Source organism: Gorilla gorilla, chromosome 2, assembly GCF_029281585.2.
Source record: "Gorilla gorilla gorilla isolate KB3781 chromosome 2, NHGRI_mGorGor1-v2.1_pri, whole genome shotgun sequence".
Classification (NCBI taxonomy): Eukaryota; Metazoa; Chordata; class Mammalia; order Primates; family Hominidae; genus Gorilla; species Gorilla gorilla.
The window spans coordinates 130,049,364-130,070,544 of record NC_086017.1 but is presented as its reverse complement, the minus strand read 5'-3'; the positions used below and the strand labels follow the sequence as shown (position 1 = coordinate 130,070,544).

The 21,181-nt window shown below is 42.8% G+C and overlaps 2 protein-coding genes across 18 annotated transcripts in view; one reads left to right on the top strand and one right to left on the bottom strand.

The window, feature by feature from the left end:
- B4GALT4 (beta-1,4-galactosyltransferase 4) overlaps positions 1 to 9,560 on the top strand; it is a 29,281-nt gene extending 19,721 nt beyond the window's left edge. For 14 of the 17 annotated variants that reach the window (XM_019024346.4, XM_055383713.2, XM_019024348.4 and 11 more), the window contains 3 exons: positions 2,554 to 2,676; positions 4,951 to 5,055; positions 8,619 to 9,560. In XM_019024346.4, the coding sequence (XP_018879891.3) occupies positions 2,554 to 2,676; positions 4,951 to 5,055; positions 8,619 to 8,751 (361 nt within the window). In that variant the 3' untranslated portion in view covers positions 8,752 to 9,560. Of the gene's footprint in view, positions 1 to 2,553; positions 2,677 to 4,950; positions 5,056 to 8,618 lie in introns of those variants that run through there. The other 3 variants (XM_063704087.1, XM_055383716.2, XM_063704088.1) reach the window with 1 other exon arrangement.
- Positions 9,561 to 16,079: 6,519 nt separating this feature from the next.
- UPK1B (uroplakin 1B) overlaps positions 16,080 to 21,181 on the bottom strand; it is a 31,353-nt gene continuing 26,251 nt past the window's right edge. Inside the window, exon 8 of the mRNA XM_004036103.5 lies at positions 16,080 to 17,383. Within this exon, the coding sequence (XP_004036151.1) occupies positions 17,333 to 17,383 (51 nt within the window). The 3' untranslated portion in view covers positions 16,080 to 17,332. The remainder of the gene's footprint in view (positions 17,384 to 21,181) is intronic.

Sequence of the window (21,181 nt, the reverse complement as noted above, 5' to 3'; positions counted from 1 at the left end):
GACTCTAATGAAGCCAGAAACAAATCTTGTTTCTCACTGCCTATGGGATCAGTGATGAAGCTCTGGACCAGCCGGTGGCAAATTTTACTGGCAAGAACTCCTTTGCTACCAGTCTCCTTCCTACAAGGATTCTATTGTTATTTTATGACTACGTTTTCCCCACCCTTGGGCCTTACAGTGCTTCAAAAATAAGTAAAACGGTTCCAGGGCCAGTTAAATATTTATGCTTTTACAGGTAAGAAGGAAAACCAAAAGCAAAGATCAATAAACACAGAGATAGTTGTCATCTGACAGGCACCTGAGAAACAGTTCTTTTTTTTTTGTTTGTTTGTTTTTTTTTGAGACAGAGTCTCACTCTGTTGCCCAGGCTGGAGTGCAGTGGTGCGATCTCGGCTCACTGGAACTTCCACCTCCCGGGTTCAAGGGATTCTCCTGACTCAGCCTCCTGAGTAGCTGGGACTACAGGCACGTGCCACCACGCCCAGCTAATTTTTTGTATTTTTAGTGGAGACGGGGTTTCGCATTGTTAGCCAGGATGGTCTTGATCTCCTGACCTCTTGATCCGTCCGCCTTGGCCTCCCAAAGTGCTGGGATTACAGGCGTGGAGAGACAATTCTTTAACCCTTCTTGCTGACTTGTCTTCTTCTGCCCCTCCCCACTCCAGCTCACCCCTCTCCAGGTGGTCGTCGGGCAGCCTGTGTCTTTCTCCCTCCTGTGCTTTGCCTCACAGAGTTGTGGTCACCAGGAGATCCCCCATTTTTCTGCCTATTTGAATCCTTCCAGGCCCCCTCCTCCTGATGTGGCGACACCTCTCTCCTCAGAACCCTGATAATGTTCACCTCTCTTATTAGGTTATAAAGTCTGAGGGCGGGGCTCCCGCATTCCCGTGTTTAGCCAGCCGTCTTGCACATGGTGATATTGGTTTTGGTAAGCTACCACATCATTCCCTTGTTCTCATGCTGATTGCTTGTTGGTGTCAGCAGGTTATGCCTGCCTTATTACTGCATCCTGATCAGGCAGCTGGTGTTCAGGCAGCTAAGAATCCCTCCCCTCTATAAAATGCATTCTGATAACTATGGTAATGAGACACTGCTAGTAGATGTCTTGGTCAGTGATATTTACCTTCTAAGCCCTTTATTTCCTTTTTTTTGTTTTATTATAGGCTGCAAAAATACAATTTCCCAGAATTTTAAGTTAGGGGCATATAAGTAAATCTGCTTCTCTTATGGGTTAAACAGAGTCCCCAGTCTTTTCTCAGAACGTAGAAAGAAACAACTGAACTACAAATTAGCTTTTGGGATGCCACTTGTTCGATGGCCAGAGTCTACATGTTTATTGATCACTCCTTTTGGTTTTTCTTTTTATCTAGAAAATCATAAATATTTTATCGGTCCTGGAACAGTTTGACCTGAAGTTAAAGTTAAAAATTCTCTAGATATTCAAATCTTTTTATTTAGTAACATCCAAGTTTTTAAGCTACCTTAACTTGCATTTCTGAATTGTTCAAATGTTATATTTAAGGGATACCTTTATTTCTGAGATTTACAAATTCATCCACTGATAATAAGAGTCCTATATAACTGGGAGGCTGGGAGGTGCTCTCTAACTTTTACCTCCTGATCTTTCTCCTCTTGCCTCTTTTTCTTTTCGGTATTCCTAGGGTTCCACAGAGCTGAGCCCCTTGGGTCTACCCTTTGTACTCTTCTCACCAACTAGATTGTTGGAGATTTCTCGACCTATGCCTTCAGGTACTACATGATAACAGCTTATTTCCAAAGCCATATCTGTAGTCGCTCCTCTCTTGTGAGCTTGGACCCTGTATCCTTTTGCCTACTGGCAAAGCCCCAGATGTATCTAAAATTCAGCTTATCTAAAGCATGATTCACCGTCCTTCCTTTCAAAACCTAATTCTTGTTCTGTACAGCCTATTTTCATGAAAAGCACTACCTAGACTCTGTCTGGTTGGCAGGCCAGAAACTTCAGAGGGTGTTGACATGTGTTGGGTTATCCAGGAAACAGACTTTGAGCTGGAGATGCATGTTGAGAAGCGGAGATTTGCATACAGAGTGTGTGCAGGAGCTGTCTCCTGCCTTTAACCCTCCCCTGCAAAAGTGAAAGTGAAAAAAAAGAAAGGTATATTCATCATGACACGCATTCGTGCTCAACCCGGATGCAGCCTCAGAATCCTTCTTAACCCAGTGCCGTTGGCAACTGTTACCATTCCTTGGACTGGCACATGAGATGAAATCTTATCAATATCTGATGGTGTGGTTCACATTGACAGGTATCTCTATAGGCCTCTACACACAAACGTCACCATTAACAGCTGGGTGGCACCTTGCTCAGTGAGCAGAGGTGAGCGTTTGTCTAGATAGAGGAAAGAAGACAAGACAGGGAAGGCCAGGAGCATTGGGAGGTGGGTGTCAAGCAGGAGAAGCAGGAGTGGGTGGGTGGAAGTACACGGTCTCCCAGGTGTTCCTAGAACGCCAGCCCTGAAATCAGAGACCTTTGGTGCTAATATTCTTACCATTTCTCTCATCTCTTTTGCTCCAGGTTACGTTACAGTGGATATTTTGGGGGTGTTACTGCCCTAAGCAGAGAGCAGTTTTTCAAGGTGAATGGATTCTCTAACAACTACTGGGGATGGGGAGGCGAAGACGATGACCTCAGACTCAGGTGAACAACAGAGAAAGGTCACCTTCACGGGGCTCTGCACTCAGTGTGGCTCTGGAGACCTGCATTTATATTTATTCCTTTAGATGCCAGTCCAGCAGGTCACTAGGCTGCAGATTTGGGCTTGAAGGGTGCAGGGGGTGGAGGGAAGGTAGGATGGCCCACATCATTCTGTGCCAGTAGCAGTTTACTTCTGGCCTGGGGGCATTTGGGGTCCAGAAGTGTTGGTGGAGGCCTCATGTACTTGTCAGTGGGAAAGACTTACTGAGACACCAGTGAGTGAGAAACCCCAAACTGCAAGGTGTCTGCTGAACTGCAATTTGGAGACCGGGTTGTTAAGAGCCTCATGCTTTCTGTCAGACCTCTTGGGGACACAGTTCCCAGTGTCCCCCTGCAGGGAGTGCCAGCAGCCTCTGGGGAGCTGCACATGTTGAAGCAGGCAAAGAGGTCCTCTCCTCAAGCATTAGGCAGCCCTGGCAGCCCTGCACACTGTGGGGACTGCAGGTGGCCTGACTCTGGGCTGTTGACATTACCCTGGGTTCTCTTGGACTGCTTTCTGCTCTGAGGGGCTCAAAGGGAATAAGTCTGGCCTCCACCCACAGCTTCTTCCCCTCAACTTGGATTTGGGTGCCAGATAGTTATAGTTATCCCTGCCTCCCAGAAATAAGTAATTATTCCAGAGCTTAGGCTGGTATCTTTAGACTTGTAATCACAAGGCCATTCTGGGTGTCAGGAGGCCCCCTTCCCTCCTGCTTGTTGCCTCTTGGAAAAGAAATTTTTTTTTTTTTTTTTTTTTTTTTTTTGAGACAAAGTCTCGCTCTGTCACCCAGGCTGGAGTGCAGTGATGCGATCTCGACTCACCGCAACCTCTGTCCCCCGGGTTCGAGTGATTCTCCAGCCTCAGCCTCCCGAGTAGCCGGGACTACAGGCGTGTGCCGCCGTGTCTGGCTAATTTTTTTGTATTTTTAGTAAAGGCCAGGTTTCACCATATTGGCCAGGCTGATCTCGAACTCCTGACCTCAGGTGATCTGTCTGCCTTGGCCTCCCAAAGTGTTGGGATTACAGGTGTGAGCCACTGTGCCTGGCTGGAAAGGAAATTTCTAACCTGGGGCTCTGAATTATTAGTTACGTGACTGTCAGAAATTTTTTTGTTGCCTCATCATAAAGAACCCAGGGGCTCCATGCTGCTCTTGTTCTTATGTCTAGGCTGAGAGCCTCTGGAATGTTTCTAGCAGGAGGGAGTGGATTCCCCTGACCAGGGGCTCTACAGAAATGGCCGTAGTGATGGGCAACAGCTCTTCACAGCCCAGCCCATCAGCAGCCTATGTGGTCATGGCTTAGGAACTGGACAGAGGGTACCTGCTACATTTCAGGACAAGAGTAGCAAAGGCTAGTGATAAACAATCCCCATTATCTTCCCCAAATGTACTTCACTGGGGTGATTAGTAGAATTTTGCCCTGATCACATATCTTCAGTGTCTTCTTTCCTGCTATGCTTCAGCTTCAAAGTAGAGGGGAGCCTCCAATTTTGCTTTCATTTGAAAAGACCATCATGGCCTTCAGAATGGTTTTTGACTAATGTGGTGGATAAACTAAGATGATTTGAATATGAAAGTTGGTTGAGATTTACTGCTTATTTATTTGCCTGTGCAACAGGCACTACCCTTCTTTGTACTTATATAATACATATAATACATTGCAGAGTACAAGCATGTTCCATGCAGATTATATCATTTGAATATTTGAAATCAACTCCCTATCACCATTGCCATTTTACAGATGAGGGAACTGAGACCTGGAACTGTGAACTGACTTACTGAGGTTGTAAATAACAGAGTCCAGATTTGAACCTAGGATTGTAGCTTTAAAGTTTGTGACCATAAATGGCCATTCCTTTCTTTGTTAAAAGAAGGCAACTCTAAGTAAATTGGGGATCCTAATAGACTTGATTCTCCTATTCTTCAGGATGTTTTGAAATAAGTACTTTATCAGTTTTTTTTCTTTTTGAAAATGACTAAGTATAAACTAACACATCTTCTTTGTACCCCAGTAATAAATGCTGAATCTCATTCTTTTTTGGGCTTATCACCTGAAGTTCCACCATTATAAGAAATTGGAAATTTTAGAAGTTTTTCTTTTTTTAATACTCCAATAATCAAGCTGTTTGTGACACTGTGTGTGTGTGTGTGTGTATAAATTTTCGCAAATGATGCTTTTTATTTGCCTAGTGGTAGATAAATAGGATGGACTTTAAAAAAATCTCTATTATTTTTCTAGGGTTGAGCTCCATAGAATGAAAATTTCCCGGCCCCTGCCTGAAGTGGGTAAATATACAATGGTCTTCCACACTAGAGACAAGGGCAATGAGGTGAACGCAGAACGGTAAGTCCTGGCTTCACCTGCCTGGCAGGCTACCTCCCTAGTCTGTTCTGTCAATAAGGACTATGTTGAATTCGATCAGATTTGAGCCAGTTCATTGTGTTAAAAGATTTTTATTAAGCAAATTTTCAAACAGACACAAAAGGAGAGAAAGTGGTGCACTGAACCCTCACGTCTACAGTTCTCAACTCATGGCCTCTCTTCTTTCCCTCAGTTTTTTTCTTACCCCACTGGATTTAGAAATGTGTCACAGATGTCATAGCATTTCATATGTAACTGCCTCAGTATGTATTCTTAAAATATAAGCGGTTTTAAAAAAGGAATCAGAATACCATTATCATACCTAGAATAAAATTAACAATATCTCCTTAATGTCATCAAATGTCTAGTCAGTGTTAAGTGCTTTTTTATTTTTAAAACCAGTTGATCAGATCAGTGTCTAAACAAGGTCCACATTGCATTTGAATGATCTCTTTTAATCTGTAGGTTCCCTCTCCCCTTCTTTATGTGTTCCTTGATATTTATTTGTGGAACAAGCCAGATTATTTGTCCAATAGAATTCCTTGCATTATGGATTTTTCCAATTGCATCCTGGTAGTATAACTTAATATGTCCTCCTGACCTCTATTTTCTCATAAACTGGTTGTATTAGTCAGGGTTCTCTAGAGGGACAGAACGAACAGGATAGATGTATATATGAAGGGGAGTTTATTAAGGAGTATTGACTCACACCAGCCCAAGGTGAAGTCCACAATAGGCCGCCTGCAAGCTGAGGAACGAGGAAGCCAGTCCGGGTCCCAAAACCTCAAAAGTAGGGAAGCTGACAGGGCAGCCTTCAGTCTGTGGCCAAAGGCCCGAGAGCCCCTGGCAAACCACTGGTGTAGGTCCAAGAGTCCAGAAGCTGAAGAACTTGGAGCCTGATGTTCAGGGTCAGGAAGCCCAGGAGAAAGATGAAGGCCAGAAGACTCAGCAAGTTGGCTTCTCCCTTCTTCTGCCTGCTTTATTTTAGCCTCGCTAGCGGTTGATTAGATGGTGCCCACCCACATGGAGGGTAGATCTGCCCCTCCCAGTCCACTGACTCAAATGTTAATTTCCTTTGGCAACACCCTCACAGACACACCCAGGAACAATACTTCACATCCTTCAATCCAATCAAGTTGACACTCAATATTAACCGTCACACTGGGATTTCTCTGCATTTCTGGAGACTTGAACGGAATCTTATTTTTGGGCAAGAATTTTCATTTATGGTGTTGTGTACTTCCTCCAGTGTCACAACAGGAGGATGTAATGTCTGGTTGTGTCATTTTGTGATGTTAGGATTGATCTATGAGTTTCGATATTGCCAGTCTAATCTATGCATTGTGAGATTCCTCATCAGTTTTTTACCTAATGACTTCAGCAGTCATTGATGCTTGATTTCTAAATTTATTATTTAATTAGGAGTTGCAAAATTGTAATATTCTAATTCTATTGTTCCTTCTGCATTTATTAGATTTTTCTACAAAGTACTTTCCCTTTTCATGTATTTGGATACTCTGGGGTATAGTTTTTATAGGAAAGGCAGAATAAAGAGAAAAGAGTCAAGCACTGATTAAACATTTTTCAGACTAATGACTTGGTGTTTCCTAGCATCCTTCAGGATGTAGTTCTTGTACTTTTTGGTACTCATATTGTCTCTTCTTTGGCCAATGGGATCTTCTTCAAGCTGGGTCCTGAATCCCAGTAGTCCTCGAGAGCTTCCCTCCCTGTGCTCTGCTGTGATGAAATGTTCTAGGCTCTTCTTATACTTTTCCTGCCTTGGGAATTGGCCTATTCACAAGGAATCCTGGCAGATAAGCCAGTTCTTATGAGGCTTTGATTGAATAATCTGTATTACTTTGTTCTGATTTTTCCCCTTAAATTTTCAAACAGTCTTAAGGGTTTTTAGTGCTTTTGTGATAGTCTACATTTTAAAACAATATTAAAGTGCTTTTAGCCTGATATTAAACAGTCCTGTTAAAGTTCATTTATTTTTTTCCGAGGCAGGGTCTCGCTCTGTTACCCAAGCTGGAGTGCAGTGGTGTGACCATGGCTCACTGCAGCCTCGATCTCTCAGGCTCAAGCAATCCTCCAAGCTCAGCCTCCCAAGTAGCTGGGACCACAGGCATGTGTCACCATGCTTGGCTAATTTTTTTTTATTTTTTGTAAAGACAGGGTCTCCTTGTGTTGCCAAAGGCTGGTCTCAAACTCCTGGGCTCAAGCAGTCCTCCTGCCTCAGCCTCCCAAAGTTCTAGGATTACAGGATGAGCTACCATGCCTGGCCTAAAGTTTATATTTTAAAGCATTATTAAATGGCTTTTCACCCTTTTGGTAGAGTCAACCACTCCAACAAAATAGCTATTTCTATTTTCTATGTTTTTCTAGTCATTGTCCATAGGTATGCATTTTTCTCTTTATATTAAAAAAATTAATTATTGAGCAGATACAAAAGAGTATTCCTAAATTGCATGAAAAGTATGAAGATTCTTGATGCCATGAACACTGCTGGTATCTCCTACCCCCACTTTGAGTGCATGACCTGTGTGGTCCTCCCTAATTCTGTAGTCTCCTCCTTCACATCTCCCCTATCCACCTACCCAAGTAACACTTCTCTGAATTTTTGTGATAAGTATTTGTGATAATGATAGTTATTTCTGCTGTTTCTTGGTTTTCTTGTTTTCCCATATGTTTGTATCCCTAAACAAAAGATTGCTTAGTTCTGCATGTTTTTCAACTTTATGTAAATGAAATCACACTGCATTTATTCTTCTCTGACTTTATTTAGCTGAACATTATGCATCTGATCCCCATCCATATTGTCATGGGTAACTAGCATTTATTGTCTTCACTGCTGAACAAGTAGAACCTATTCAGTTCACTGCCCACTTGTCTTCCCAGATTCCATGGTTCTGGCCACACTAGTGACTTCTTTAAATGCATCCTGCTCTTTTGCGTCTGTGCATCTTGCCCAGGGTGGTCTCTCTGCCTGGAGTACTTTTTCCTTCACCTTCTTCACTTGGTGGATTTCTCTCTTTCAGCCTTACTGAAATTTTCCTTCTCCCTGACACCTCACCTCACTTCCTCATGAAGTTAGGTCCCCCTTCATTCATCCTCATCTACATACATTCTAATTTTTTTGGAGGCTCGTGAAAGCCATGTACCCACCTACAGACAAACTTTCCTTGTAACATAGGAAGATTCAGAGATCCCCTGAAGCTCAGCCAAGGATCAGTTAGCAATGGATGGTACATATCCTGTTGTATCTGTATTCCTTGCACATCCTTCTGTCCTGTAGACTGGTGGCTCACTGAGTGCAGTGACACTTTTCATCATGGGTCCCCGGGTTCTCACGTGGAGTCTGACACATGAATACATGGCTATCATGTCTGTCACCTTCAATGGCGAAAACAAACTTTGTAATGGTAGGAAACACAACAGGTACAATAATTTACAAAAATATGTTTGCCACATTTCAGGGCAAGGCAAAATGCAGTGGAGACATTCGTTAAATTCTTATCATTCACATTTGTTCTTTTTATCTTTAGGATGAAGCTCTTACACCAAGTGTCACGAGTCTGGAGAACAGATGGGTTGAGTAGTTGTTCTTATAAATTAGTATCTGTGGAACACAATCCTTTATATATCAACATCACAGTGGATTTCTGGTCTGGTGCATGACCCTGGATCTTTTGGTGATGTTTGGAAGAACTGATTCTTTGTTTGCAATAATTTTGGCCTAGAGACTTCAAATAGTAGCACACATTAAGAACCTGTTACAGCTCATTGTTGAGCTGAATTTTTCCTTTTTGTATTTTCTTAGCAGAGCTCCTGGTGATGTAGAGTATAAAACAGTTGTAACAAGACAGCTTTCTTAGTCGTTTTGATCATGAGGGTTAAATATTGTAATATGGATACTTGAAGGACTTTATATAAAAGGATGACTCAAAGGATAAAATGAACGCTATTTGAGGACTCTGGTTGAAGGAGATTTATTTAAATTTGAAGTAATATATTATGGGATAAAAGGCTACAGGAAATAAGACTGCTGAATGTCTGAGAGAACCAGAGTTGTTCTCGTCCAAGGTAGAAAGGTACGAAGATACAATACTGTTATTCATTTATCCTGTACAATCATCTGTGAAGTGGTGGGTGTCAGGTGAGAAGGCGTCCACAAAAGAGGGGAGAAAAGGTGACGAATCAAGACGCAGTGAACTTGGGAATGAAGAGGTAGCAGGAGGGTGGAGTGTCGGCTGCAAAGGCAGCAGTAGCTGAGCTGGTTGCAGCTGCTGATAGCCTTCAGGGGAGGCACCTGCCCAGGTATGCCTTCCAGTGATGCCCACCAGAGAATACATTCTCTATTAGTTTTTAAAGAGTTTTTGTAAAATGATTTTGTACAAGTAGGATATGAATTAGCAGTTTACAAGTTTACATATTAACTAATAATAAATATGTCTATCAAATACCTCTGTAGTAAAATGTGAAAAAGCTTTGAGTGTTTCTTCATGTTTTTTATTGTTCTTTGAGGCCTACAGATATGTTCATTTCAGTATCCATAATTCTAAAGAGCTTAAAAACGGAACAAATGAAACAAAGCCCTTCACTACCTCTGTCTCCCGTCCTTCTGTCCCTCTCTTGTTTGTCTCATTTGTGACCTCCTTGTGAAACCAGCTCCAATCTTACGATAGGCCCATCCATGTCTCACTCCCTGGGCCTCTCCGTGAATGCATTATGCTTATCATGCAAGCCCTAGGGGTTCTCAATCCATCATTATTGTATGACACCTCAACAGTTAAACTTTAACAAGAATGAGTGCCAGCCAGGAAGTTTAAATAATATCTAATCCTTCCCAAGCAGGGAGAGAGGGAGTAGGAAGTTTTGGTGCTCCTAAGATAAAACAGGAGTTGTCACCACCCAAGTGGGGAAGGAGAATTTGAAAGGACAATACACTTCATAGACATGAAACGTTTACCTAGGGCTAGCTTGGTTTAGCTTTTAACTCAGCACAGGGAGCAAAAGAGCAAAAGTGGTTATTTTTCTTTTCCTTTTTTTTTTTTTGCGACAGGGTCTTGCTCTGTCACCCAGGCTGGAGTGCGGAGGTGCAGTCTCGGCTAACTGCAGCCTCCACCCCCCAGGCTCAAGTGACAGTCCTCCCCCCGTCAGCCTCCTGAATAGCTAGGACCACAGGTGCACACCACCATTCCCAGCTATTTTTTTGTATTTTTAGTAGAGATGGGGTCTCACCATGTTGTCCAGGCTGGTCTTGAACTCTGGAGCTCAAAATCAATCTGCCTGCCTGGGGTGCCCAAAGCGCTGGAATTACAGGTGTGAGCCACAGTGCCCAGCCATGTTTTTTTCTTTACTTAGCAGAGAAATACTCAGGGTTTTCATGTTTTTTGCTCAAACTTTGTAAAGGAGCTTCATTCTTGGGAGATTTGCTAATGAGGCTGTAGTGTGTTGAGTAAATCTCTCCCTCACTATCCCTTCTCTTTTCTGTAGAAACTTTGTCTAGAGCTCTGTCCCAATTTGCTTGACTATGACCATATTAACAGACGGTAATTGAGAGGTTGTAGGTCCCTCCCTCATCATGGTTGGGAAGGGCAATGGAAGAGAATGGTGTGTGCAAGGAATTTGAAGATCTGTATTTGAGAACTCAATTTCTTACTCAATGGAAATGGAGTATAGCTAGTACCATGCAGAAACTCTGTGTTTTTTTGACATCTGCAATTTTTAAATGTTGGAAACCACTGAATGATGCCTTTTATTTTCTTCAAGTAATTCTTTCAACCAAGATAATCTAAAAGTCCCTTAAATGACTTGTTATGGAACTTCTTGAGGTGGAAGATAGTTTTTTAAGACCTTGACACTGCCATTTTGGCACTTTCCCTGCACTGGGGCATCAAAGGCTGGTGACACGGGGCATGAGGCCGCCTGCCCACTCACTGCTGCCTCCCTCCCTGCTCTTGCCTCCCCACTGGGCAGGGGGTTTGGCTTCAAAGGAACTGGCTTCCTCCAGTTCCTGCCCTGTGCAGTTTCTCATAGTTGCCAAAGAGGCCTACCGTTTTAAATATTGTAGAGACAGCTATGCCTACTATAATTGCTAAGGATTATATGGGGGCAGGCTATTTGGATATCACAACTACCTAACACAAAGAGTGTGTTACTTTGAAGTTTTCATTGATTTTTTTTCCTCACCTATACTGGCATTCATTTCTATAGTACTTTGCAGTTTGTGATATCTTTACACACACTTTATTGGTGCCGCTTACTCTTTTTTTTTTTTGTTTGAGACAGAGTCTCACTCTGTCACCCAGGCTGGAGTGCAGTGGCACAATCTCGGCTCACTGCAACCTCCACCTCCTGGGTTCAAGTGATTCTTCTGCCGCAGCCTCCCAAGTAGCTGGGACTACAAGCATGCCTCGCCATGCCCGGCTAATTTTGTGTTTTTAGTAGAGACGGAGTTTCACCATATTGGCCAGGCTGGTCTTGAATTCCTGACCTCAGGTGATCCGCCTGCCTCTTCCTCCCAAAGTACTGGGACTACAGGTGTGAGCCAATGTGCCTGGCCGATGCTTCTGACTCTTGAGGTAAGAGGGCAGTTGAGTAAGTTGAGTAAGTAGAGGTCTCAGCCAGGAGGGTGCCTTGCCAGGAGTCTCACAGGCAGCAAATGGCAGATTCAGAGCAAAACTCGGGCCTTTTGACTTTCAAGACCATTACATCATATTGCCTTCTTCTTGGCTTCTCTTCTTCTTTGTGGTAATTTTCCTGAATGTGTGTTGTTGTCTTAATTCCTACAGAGAGTTAGTATTGTCTGGACCCTGGAAAGTGCATTCCTGTTCTCAGCTGCTCTCAGAACTTTGTCCCCAACTCCATCCGTAATTTTTCTGCCCTTACCCCCGTCACTTCCACTCAAGCCCCAATGGATAGATTTCCTGGGAGCCCCAAAATGCTCTGAATGGACTTGAGTGAGATAAAAGACATTTTCTCCCAGACTTGAAATTCACTTTACCCAATCCTATTCATATATGCAGTCCCTACCAAAAACCATTAACATGTTCTGCAAGATGAAGCATATTCAGGTACATTTAATAAGTTCTTTTTCACCAATCACATTCTATAACTTAAAAAAAAAACCTCTATCCTTAGTGCCTTCGATATTTTATGCTATTTCTACCTTCGTTGATTTTTTTGTATATGCATAACCATCTTATAGTTGCTGAGAGGGCCTGATCATTCTAAAAGTATACACAAGGGAGTGGTTTAGAGTTTCCACCCCTAGGAAGTACGCCTGTACAGGTAAAGCCTCCATTGTTCCATTGATAATTGTTAAGATTTAAATAAAATTATCAAACCTTGTGTGCCCATGTGTGGAGTGTGTGTGAGTGTGTGTGTGTGTGTGTGTGTGTGTGTGTGAGGGAGAGAGAATGAGAGATGTGGGGGCTTGGAGCAGAGGTTGGTGAAGGGTGGGACATAATAATAAATAAACTAAGTGCTTGCTGTGTATCAGTTTCCCTGATATAACCTCCTGATTGGCATCTCTTATAGACCGATGCACACTTTACGTATCTTACTGAATCCTCCCAGTCCTGTGTGAGGAGAGACCAGTTTTTCTGAAGCAGGCTCCAAGAAGCTAAGTGACTTGTCAAAGAGCTGGGATTTGGAGCCAAGTACTTTGACTCCAGAGTTCATGTTCTTAACCACTTCATGGTGATGGATAAATAAATACACCTACACCAGGAAGGAATAAATACATCTTATTTCCTAGAGGAAATAAGGATTGGAAGACTAACTTGGAGAGTGTCAATGCTCTTCAGCCAAAACCCCCCAGGAACACATTGCAGATAAATTAATTGGGTTAGAGTTGATCAAAGGGTACAAAATTTCAGTTGGAGGAATAAATTCAAGAGCTCTATTTTGAAAAAAATTGGGATTGTGACTAGTTGCAATCGTTGCAGTGAGTGAGAACACACCATGGGGGATCCATGAAGCAACTCAGTAGAAGGAAGTTAGAATTATTACAGCATTTGGGCTTTGGTTGGGTCATTTGGGGAGGGTCCAAGAAAGGGTTTGCTCTGTTGGATATTATCAGAAAGCAGGGGCAAGTCCATGGTTGTTTATTTCAATAAGTTTTATTTGTAGGGAGGGAGACTAGCAAGAGAATAAAGCTGTAATTGGGAAGACATAGCAGTCACTAATTTTAGCCAAGAAAGCAGGTGTTTGGTTTTTTGTGGGTGGCACAGTGACCTTGTTTTTGTCTATGCATAGACAAAATTATGCAGTGGCCTTGGCTTGCCTCATTTTATCATGGTCTCAGAGTGACCGTATGAGGCTGGTATTCTGTGAGATTGTTTATGTCTAACAGGAGAATAGTTGAGCCTAGTTGTGAGTGCCTCACCAGCATCTGTTGCTCTGTAGTTCTTTTTCAAGAGGAACTCAGGGTAGAAACCACTAGAAAGTAGGGCATGACAGTACCATTTCTCCAAACTCCAGGATTTGGCTATTTGTGTCTTAACAATGTGGAGTGGGGGTGTGTGCTGGGGGAAGGGTTGGTTGGAGAAGGGTATGGGATCTCTGTTTCTCGGCAAGGCTGCCTTTCTCTACAATGTTTCTGGATCCCTTTACGGGATTTGGCCACTTGAGCCTTATAATACAATAGCAAACTCAGTAGTCTATAGCTACCCTTCTTTGGGGTTCTTCTTTGATTCAGTCTCACTTATACAGGCTGAGAAGGATCTGGAAGAGACACTAGAGGAAATACTAGACCCAGAAGGAGAAAGGAAATTGTTCCATCAGTAGAAATGAGAAACCAGCTTAGTTTCTAATTCCTCAACCACAACACAGGTTGTCAGTCAGATTGGTTGGGGTGGGGGTGTGAGATTGAGAGGAGATTAGATTTTCAAGTTCACATGACCAGTATTCCTTTTATGGGTAGCCAGAAAATATCTGATCTTCTGTTTAAAATAGAAGCAGTTCCTGTTTATTCCAGCTGATGTAGAGAAAGAAAAGCTACAAGGCTGACAAGTAGGAGCAGTGGGCTTTTAAAAATTAAATGACAGACTGTTTGCCTGCCAGGAGCCTGTGGAGCAATCTAGGGAGGGAAATGGCCAGCCAAGAGAGCATGCTGACCCGCCTGGCGTTGCAATCAAGTAAAACTTACCCAAATTAGCCTGACACATTTTTGGTGTTAGGAATTATTCTTTGCCCACCTGATAAGCAGGTGTTGAAGAGGGAAGTTTCACAAGATAGTTGTGTCTGGGCCTGTCTCACACTCAGCAAGCTGCCAGATCCCTAGAGCCAAGCCGCCTGGTTCCCCTTTGCCTCCCTGGTTTGCTGGGGCTGGGGCTGGGGCTGAGCCTGGGCCTGCCTGAGCATTGGCTTGGGGCCACTTCCAGTCCCTGGAGCCAGAAGGAAGAGGGGCAAGGCTGGGCCTCCAGGGAAGGTGGAGGGACATGGGAGCAGGAACTGGGCAGAATAGAAACTGTCCTGAGGTTAAAACAGGAGAGCCCTGTAGAGGGAAGCACAGGAGTCCTTAATGGCCAGACTCTCCGCAGGGTGATCCTCAGACCTCGTTTCTGTCTTAGCTGAAAGGTGTGTCCTCCTCAAGTGTTGGAGCCCCAGGACATAGTGGGTGCCTGTGTTTAGGACCTTATTTGGTTTTGGAAGGAGCAGAGCCTGCCCCCATTTATAGTGGACTTTGCACCTTCTATAAAGGAGGCTGAGGCTCCAGGAAGGAAACTAGCTGGAGAGGGGGCAGGGGGCAGTGGCTCACTGAAGGCCCTTTCTCTTTTAGTTATTGCTTGGTAAGGAAGTCAGGGGATAAGATTTAAGGAATAGTAGGTGGGCCATCTTGTCCCGCAATGGCTCTTTCATGCTCCCACTGCTGTGCTGGATTCCACCAACTAGAGATCAACCTCAGTTATCAAGAAAACGTCATAGAGATTGAGAGAGTGGAGTTGAGTTGTCACCCACTCCTTAGTATGAATTGGTTTCCAAAAAGACCTTCCCCTAACCTAGCCGAGATCTAATCATAAGAAGGGAATTTTGCTACTTGGGTGGCTGAGGCAGGAGAATCGCTTGAACCTGGGAGGTGGAGGTTGCAGTGAGCCGAGATCGTGCCATTGCACTCCAGCCTGGGCAACAAGAGTTAAACTCTGTCTCAAAAAAAAAAAAAAAAAAAGGGGGGGGGAGGGGGGGAGGGAGGCAGGGAATTTTGCATGTAGAGAGAATTTTGGAGCATGAAGCCCTGGAAGGGAAGTAGGAGTGGGTTTGGGGCAGGAATTGCTCAGGCAGTCGGGAGGTGAGGGCACTGGAAAGCCCAGTGAGTGGTGGAGGCAAAAGGCACCAGAACACACAGGAGAGAGTGTGCGGAGGAAAATGAGAGCATGGCTGTTTCAAAGCTTTGCCCAGAGGAAGCTCCTTCCCTGTCCTCCTGTCTTCTAAAGGACCACAGAGAGAACCTTCTCAGCCAAGCACAGGTGTCATTTATCTCGATATCCCGTGATCTTCATTCAGGAGAGACAAGGCAGGCCAAGGAGAGGTGAACTGGCTGTGCTGTCAGGACATGGACGTTTGGTTCCCTCTCCTGGGAATCAGGGATCAGGCTCCTGCGCCAGCTTTACAACCGAGGCAAGTCCCCTCCAATCCTCCTTGTCTTTCCCCTACCCCCGCACTCAGCCTCACTCACAGGTACCCGGTGGGGGCATGGGATGGGGGTGCTGCCTGCGTCTGAGTCAGCTGGGAGCAGGACGCCAAAGTGACAGGTATGTTTTCTTCATGAAGGACACACAGTTCTGCAGTTAGCATTGGCGAGGTTTCCACTGCTTCCAATTGCATGAGGTAAATGATTTGAAGAGCATTAGTCTCATCACTGCTTCTGGGGTAAGTGTAGCAGGAGCAAAAAGTAAAAGTGAGTGTAGAAGTTCCCACCGTTTAACTGTAAGGCAGGGTTTGCCAGCATCCAGCAGGAAGCCACACCCTGTGTCTGCAGTTTCTACCTCCTCCACTTTAATTCCCATGCTTTAGGCTTTTCTGTTGGAAAACCCATTTTGTTAGACTCATATATGACATTGGTAAAAATGAAAGTGAACAGATTTTAAAGCTGTCTTTACTTATAAGACCAGACAAATGTTGAGTTATAAGAATTTCCTTCAGGACCACAAATGGAAACATAGTGCAGATGAGAAATATTTTGACAGTAAACAGAAATCCCTGTAAATCACCCCATTCTATTGGCTGGCTTGCTTCTCTCCAGTTTGAAATGGTCTCAAGCTGAGACCATTCAGGGCAAAGACTGAGTAAATATATAACAGGCACCTTGTCTGTCCCCAGAAGTCCCCACGCTTTTTTGTTTGTTTTGAGACAGAGTCTGGCTCTTTCATCCAGGATGGAGTGCAATAGGTACGATCTCAGCTCACTGCAACCTCTGTCTCCCGGTCAAGTGATTCTCCTGCATCAGCCTGCCAAGTAGCTAGGATTACAGGCACCTGCCATCACGCCTGGCTAATTTTTGTATTTTTGTAGAGATGGGGTTTCACCATGTTGGCCAGGCTGGTCTTGAACTCCTGACCTCAGGTGATCTGCCCACCTCGGCCTCCCAAAGTGCTGGGATTACAGGCATGAGCCCCCACGCCCAGCCCACACTTTTAATTAATGGAGAATTGAGGCTACTAAACACATACTTCAAGGTATGAAAGGAAATTTGAACCACCGTTAAGAATTATTCTGGAGAATAAAAGGATCTGAAGGTGGCATCAAGAGAATCACCCATCTCCATACATGGGAGCTACTCTAGAAAGAAATGCAAAAGGTATATTTCAGTAATCTTTTCCCAACTTCTCTGTTCCCCTGACAATACTGAGATCAACAGAAGCATTGGAAGATTTCTTTTAGATAATAGTGAGAGATACAGGCAGATTGCTAGCCAAATACAGCTCTGGGTTACTGTGATAACACAGGTTCCTTCGAATGTATTTATTTTCCCAAATTAAAAATAAGCAGGGATGGAAGTAGTTATTATGCATTTTTCAAATTCTCCTTTCAACAGTCTATATAAATGTTGCAGAATGCTAGACTAGGATGAAAAGTAGGAGTCATGAGAACTGCAGAAGCCTGAGATCCTAAAGGAAGTCCGTACCATCTGACTTGGCAATGTAAGACACACACGTTAGTGTGGGGCACAAACATGGAATATTAGGAGAGAGCTGGTTCCAGCACCAAATCCAGAGTCACTCGGGGAAGGAGGTATGGTGGCAACACTTTATGCTTAATATTCAATTCTGCTCCAGTAGAACATGGTACCCAGGAGAACCCAAAACTGGAATAGAAAAAAACAAGGAAAAATAAACAAGGGATTGTTTTAGAAACACCTCATTGTTGGAAATAGTGGATGTTAGGTTCATTCAGGCTTAGGTGACAACAGATTTTTTTGTTTGTTTGTTTTTATTTCTTCTAAAAAACAAAAACAAAAACAGGATACATGTACAGAACGTGCAGGTTTGTTACACAGATGTACATGTGCCATGATGGTTTGCTGCACCTGTTGACCCATCCTCTAAGTTCCCTTCTCCTCACTCCTCACCCCTCAACAGGCCCTGGTGTGTGTTGTTCCCCTCCCTTTGTCCATGTGTTCTCATTGTTCAACTCCCACTTATGAGAGGGAACATGCAGTGTCTGGTTTCCTGTTCCTGTGTTAGTTTGCTGAGGATGATGACTTCCAGCTTCATCCATGTCCCTGCAAAAACATGATCTCATTCCTTTTTATGGCTGCATAGTATTCCATAGTGTGCATGGACCACATTTTCTTTATCCAGTCTATTGCTGATGGGCATTTGGGTTGGTTCTGTGTCTTTGTTAGATATCAGATTTTTAAGAGTAATCTCGTTATAAGCAACATCACTGGGCCAGATGTGACACCAAATCCATCTTGCTCCAAAGCATCACTTATTACCTGCCACTCAGAAGCAACTTCTGTGTTCCCCATGTTCTGATCCCAGTTCTCATCCTAGATTCCTTGTCTTCTGGGGTTGCCCTTCTCGTCTGTGCTAAACTCTTTTTGCCATCAAGGCCACTTATCCTCCAATGCCTTCCTGTTTCTAGTATGTACCATTTTGGGGTAAGCATTCCTTGCTTCTAGTATTAAACTTCTCCCAGGGAACTTCTATTTTTTCCTAAAATGCTTGTGACCTGGAATGGCTGCCTCTGAAGAATGCCACAGAACTCAAGATATCTGACTTAGGCAAGGGCTGAGTTTTATTTTAGTTTATTTGGGCTCTGTTTTAGATCTGGTACTTACTCCTGGGTAACTTTAGCCAAGTCACTTAAATTTCCTGAGCTTCAGTTTCTACATTTATAAAATAAATATAACATCTCTACCTACCCCAGAGCTAGAGCAGTGAATGAGATAATGAAATAATAACAGGGTCTAATGTTTATTAGAATACCTTATTATGCATCACTCACTATTCTAAGTGTTACCTGTATAACTGAAGTTAATGCTTCCAAAACCCTGTGGAGAAACGGAGGCACAGAGAAGTAACTTACCCAAGGTCATAGAACTAGTAGGTGGTGGAGGTGGGATTCAAACCCAAGCAGTCAGCTTCAGAGCTTATCTAGTTAATCACTAAGAAAAAGCCCCTTGCAAGCAACAGTGAAATGGGCATGCTTAAGAGCTCTTATTAAGCACAATTCTTGAGAGCCCCACTGAATTTCTCTGCTCCTTGTAAAACAGGAGACTGGCTACCTGCTTAGCTACTGTTGTGGGGATTTAATATTAAAAATATTTGACATGGTACCTTGTTTATAGCAGGCCCTCAATACATTTAATCATTTAATTCCCTTCCCTTCCCTCTTTTGAATTTCAAGAGGGAATTAACTAGATCTAGAGTTTATTTGATACTTGTGGAAAATCAAGGGTTACAACTGGTTTGGAGTTCTAAGATACTCAAAGCCTTTAAACATTATCCCACAGTTCCTGCTAATATGGCACAAATAGAAACTTCACTGTTACCTTTCATTCATTCAACAAATGCTTGAGCCCTTACTACATGCTATGCTTGGCACTGGGGGTACAAAGAACAGCTAGTTCTCAGCTTTTTGCAGTCAAATACATCATCATGGAGAAGTTCCATCATAGAGGTGTGCCCAGGATGTTGTGAGAGCTCCTAACAGGTTGGGTTGAGGGATCATAAAAGACCCCTTGAAGGAGTTGATTTCCCTCTCCTTCCTGCCTCACTCAGTTTATCACCCCCTAAGCTAGCATTTCTTAAAGCATAGTGATATGGTTTGGCTGTGTCCCCACTCAAATCTCATCTTGAATTGTAGCTCCTATAATCCCCACATGTCATGGGAGGGACTCGATGGGAAATAATTGAATCATGCGACCGGGTTTTTTTCTGTGCCGTTCTCGTGATAGGGAATAAGTCTCATGAGATCTGATGGCTTTGTAAAGGGCAGTTCCCCTGCACACGCTGTGTTGCCTGCCGTCATGTAAGACATGCCTTTGCTCCTACTTCGCCTTCTGCCATGATTGTGAGTCCTCCCCAGCCATGTGGAACTGTGAGTCTATTAAACCTCTTTTGCTTTATAAATTATGCAGTTTTGGGTATTTCTTCATAGCACTATGAAAATGGACTAATACACATATTAAACACCTGAGGGACAGTTCAGAAGTCCATTATGTAAAGCTATCTGAATAACAATGAGAATTTATTTGGCTTTTTCACTGTTTTCATATTTGCACTGATGGTGTAAATGCAGTGGGAAGTAAAACTCCTGGAGTATTAGCAAGAATCAAGGCAGAGTCACTAAACTTTGTTAGTGATCATTGTGTCTTCACGGCTACACACTTGCAGTTAAAAAAAAAAATTTAAAAAGCCAGTTTCACTTGAGATTGTCCTCAATGAAGCAGTAAGAACTACTAATTTTATTACATTTTGGCCTTTGAGTACACATCTTTTTAAATATTCTGCATGACAAAAAGGAAGTATTCATTCATAAAGCAGTCTGTTGCATAGTGTAATATGGTTGTCTTAAAAGCACTTGCATGATTGACTTGTGTACTGAACTATTTTTTTTTAAAAAAGGAAACACCACTTTTACTTTAAAAAATGATGAACAGACACGCTATGGTTGTTTGGACTTGGACATGTGGCAGATATTTTCTTGAAAATTTACAAAGTGAGTCTGTCACTTCAAGGAAAACAACTGACAATATTCATTGCCAATGATAAATTTGAACTTTCAAGCAAAAATCAGAACCTTGGAAAACTTGTAATTGTCACCGTGAACTTGATAGCATTCCATTGCTTAAGGTATTTTCCATGTGGCAATATCAATGCCACATGTGATTTTCTGGATATTGCATACATAAATCAGTTAACATTTGGAAGATCTGCATAACACAATGAACTAATTTTTTTTCCAAATAAGCAATCTATGATGTTATAGAATTATAAATGGCTGAAAGATATATGCAAAGTGCAAGACAAACCAATGTAATATATTTTAACATAACAGAGTATGAAAAGCTCATTAACAGAATTTCAGATTCCAAATTGCAACTGATCTTTAAGAAGCTACTACTTGTGGGCTGGGTGCAGTGCTCATGGCCATAATCCCAGTGTTTTGGGAGGCCAGGGTGGGAGGATTGCTTGAGGCCAGGAGTTCAAGACCAACCTAGGCAACAAAGTAAGATCCTGTCTCTACAAGAAATAAAAAAATTAGCCAGGCACAATGGTGTGCACCTGTGGTCCCAGCTACTGGGTGAATATTATTAAAACACTATTTTTTTAATTACATGTCTATATGAAGGATGCATTTTCTTCAGATCATTCAACCTAGGCAACATATTACAACAGATTGAATGAAGGTGCAAATATGAGAATCTAACTGTCTTCTATTTAGCTAGTCATTGAAGAGATTTGCAAAAAAGTCACTATTATAAAATAGTTGTTTTTCCACAAAAATGTGTTGTGATAACTTTTAATGGACTTATTATTTTAAAATAAATATTTTAAATTTTTCTATGTTAATTTCCAATGGGGTAAATGCCAATAGATATAGGCCACATAGAGAAAAGCTTTCTGGAGTCCTCAATAATTTTTGAGAGTGTAAA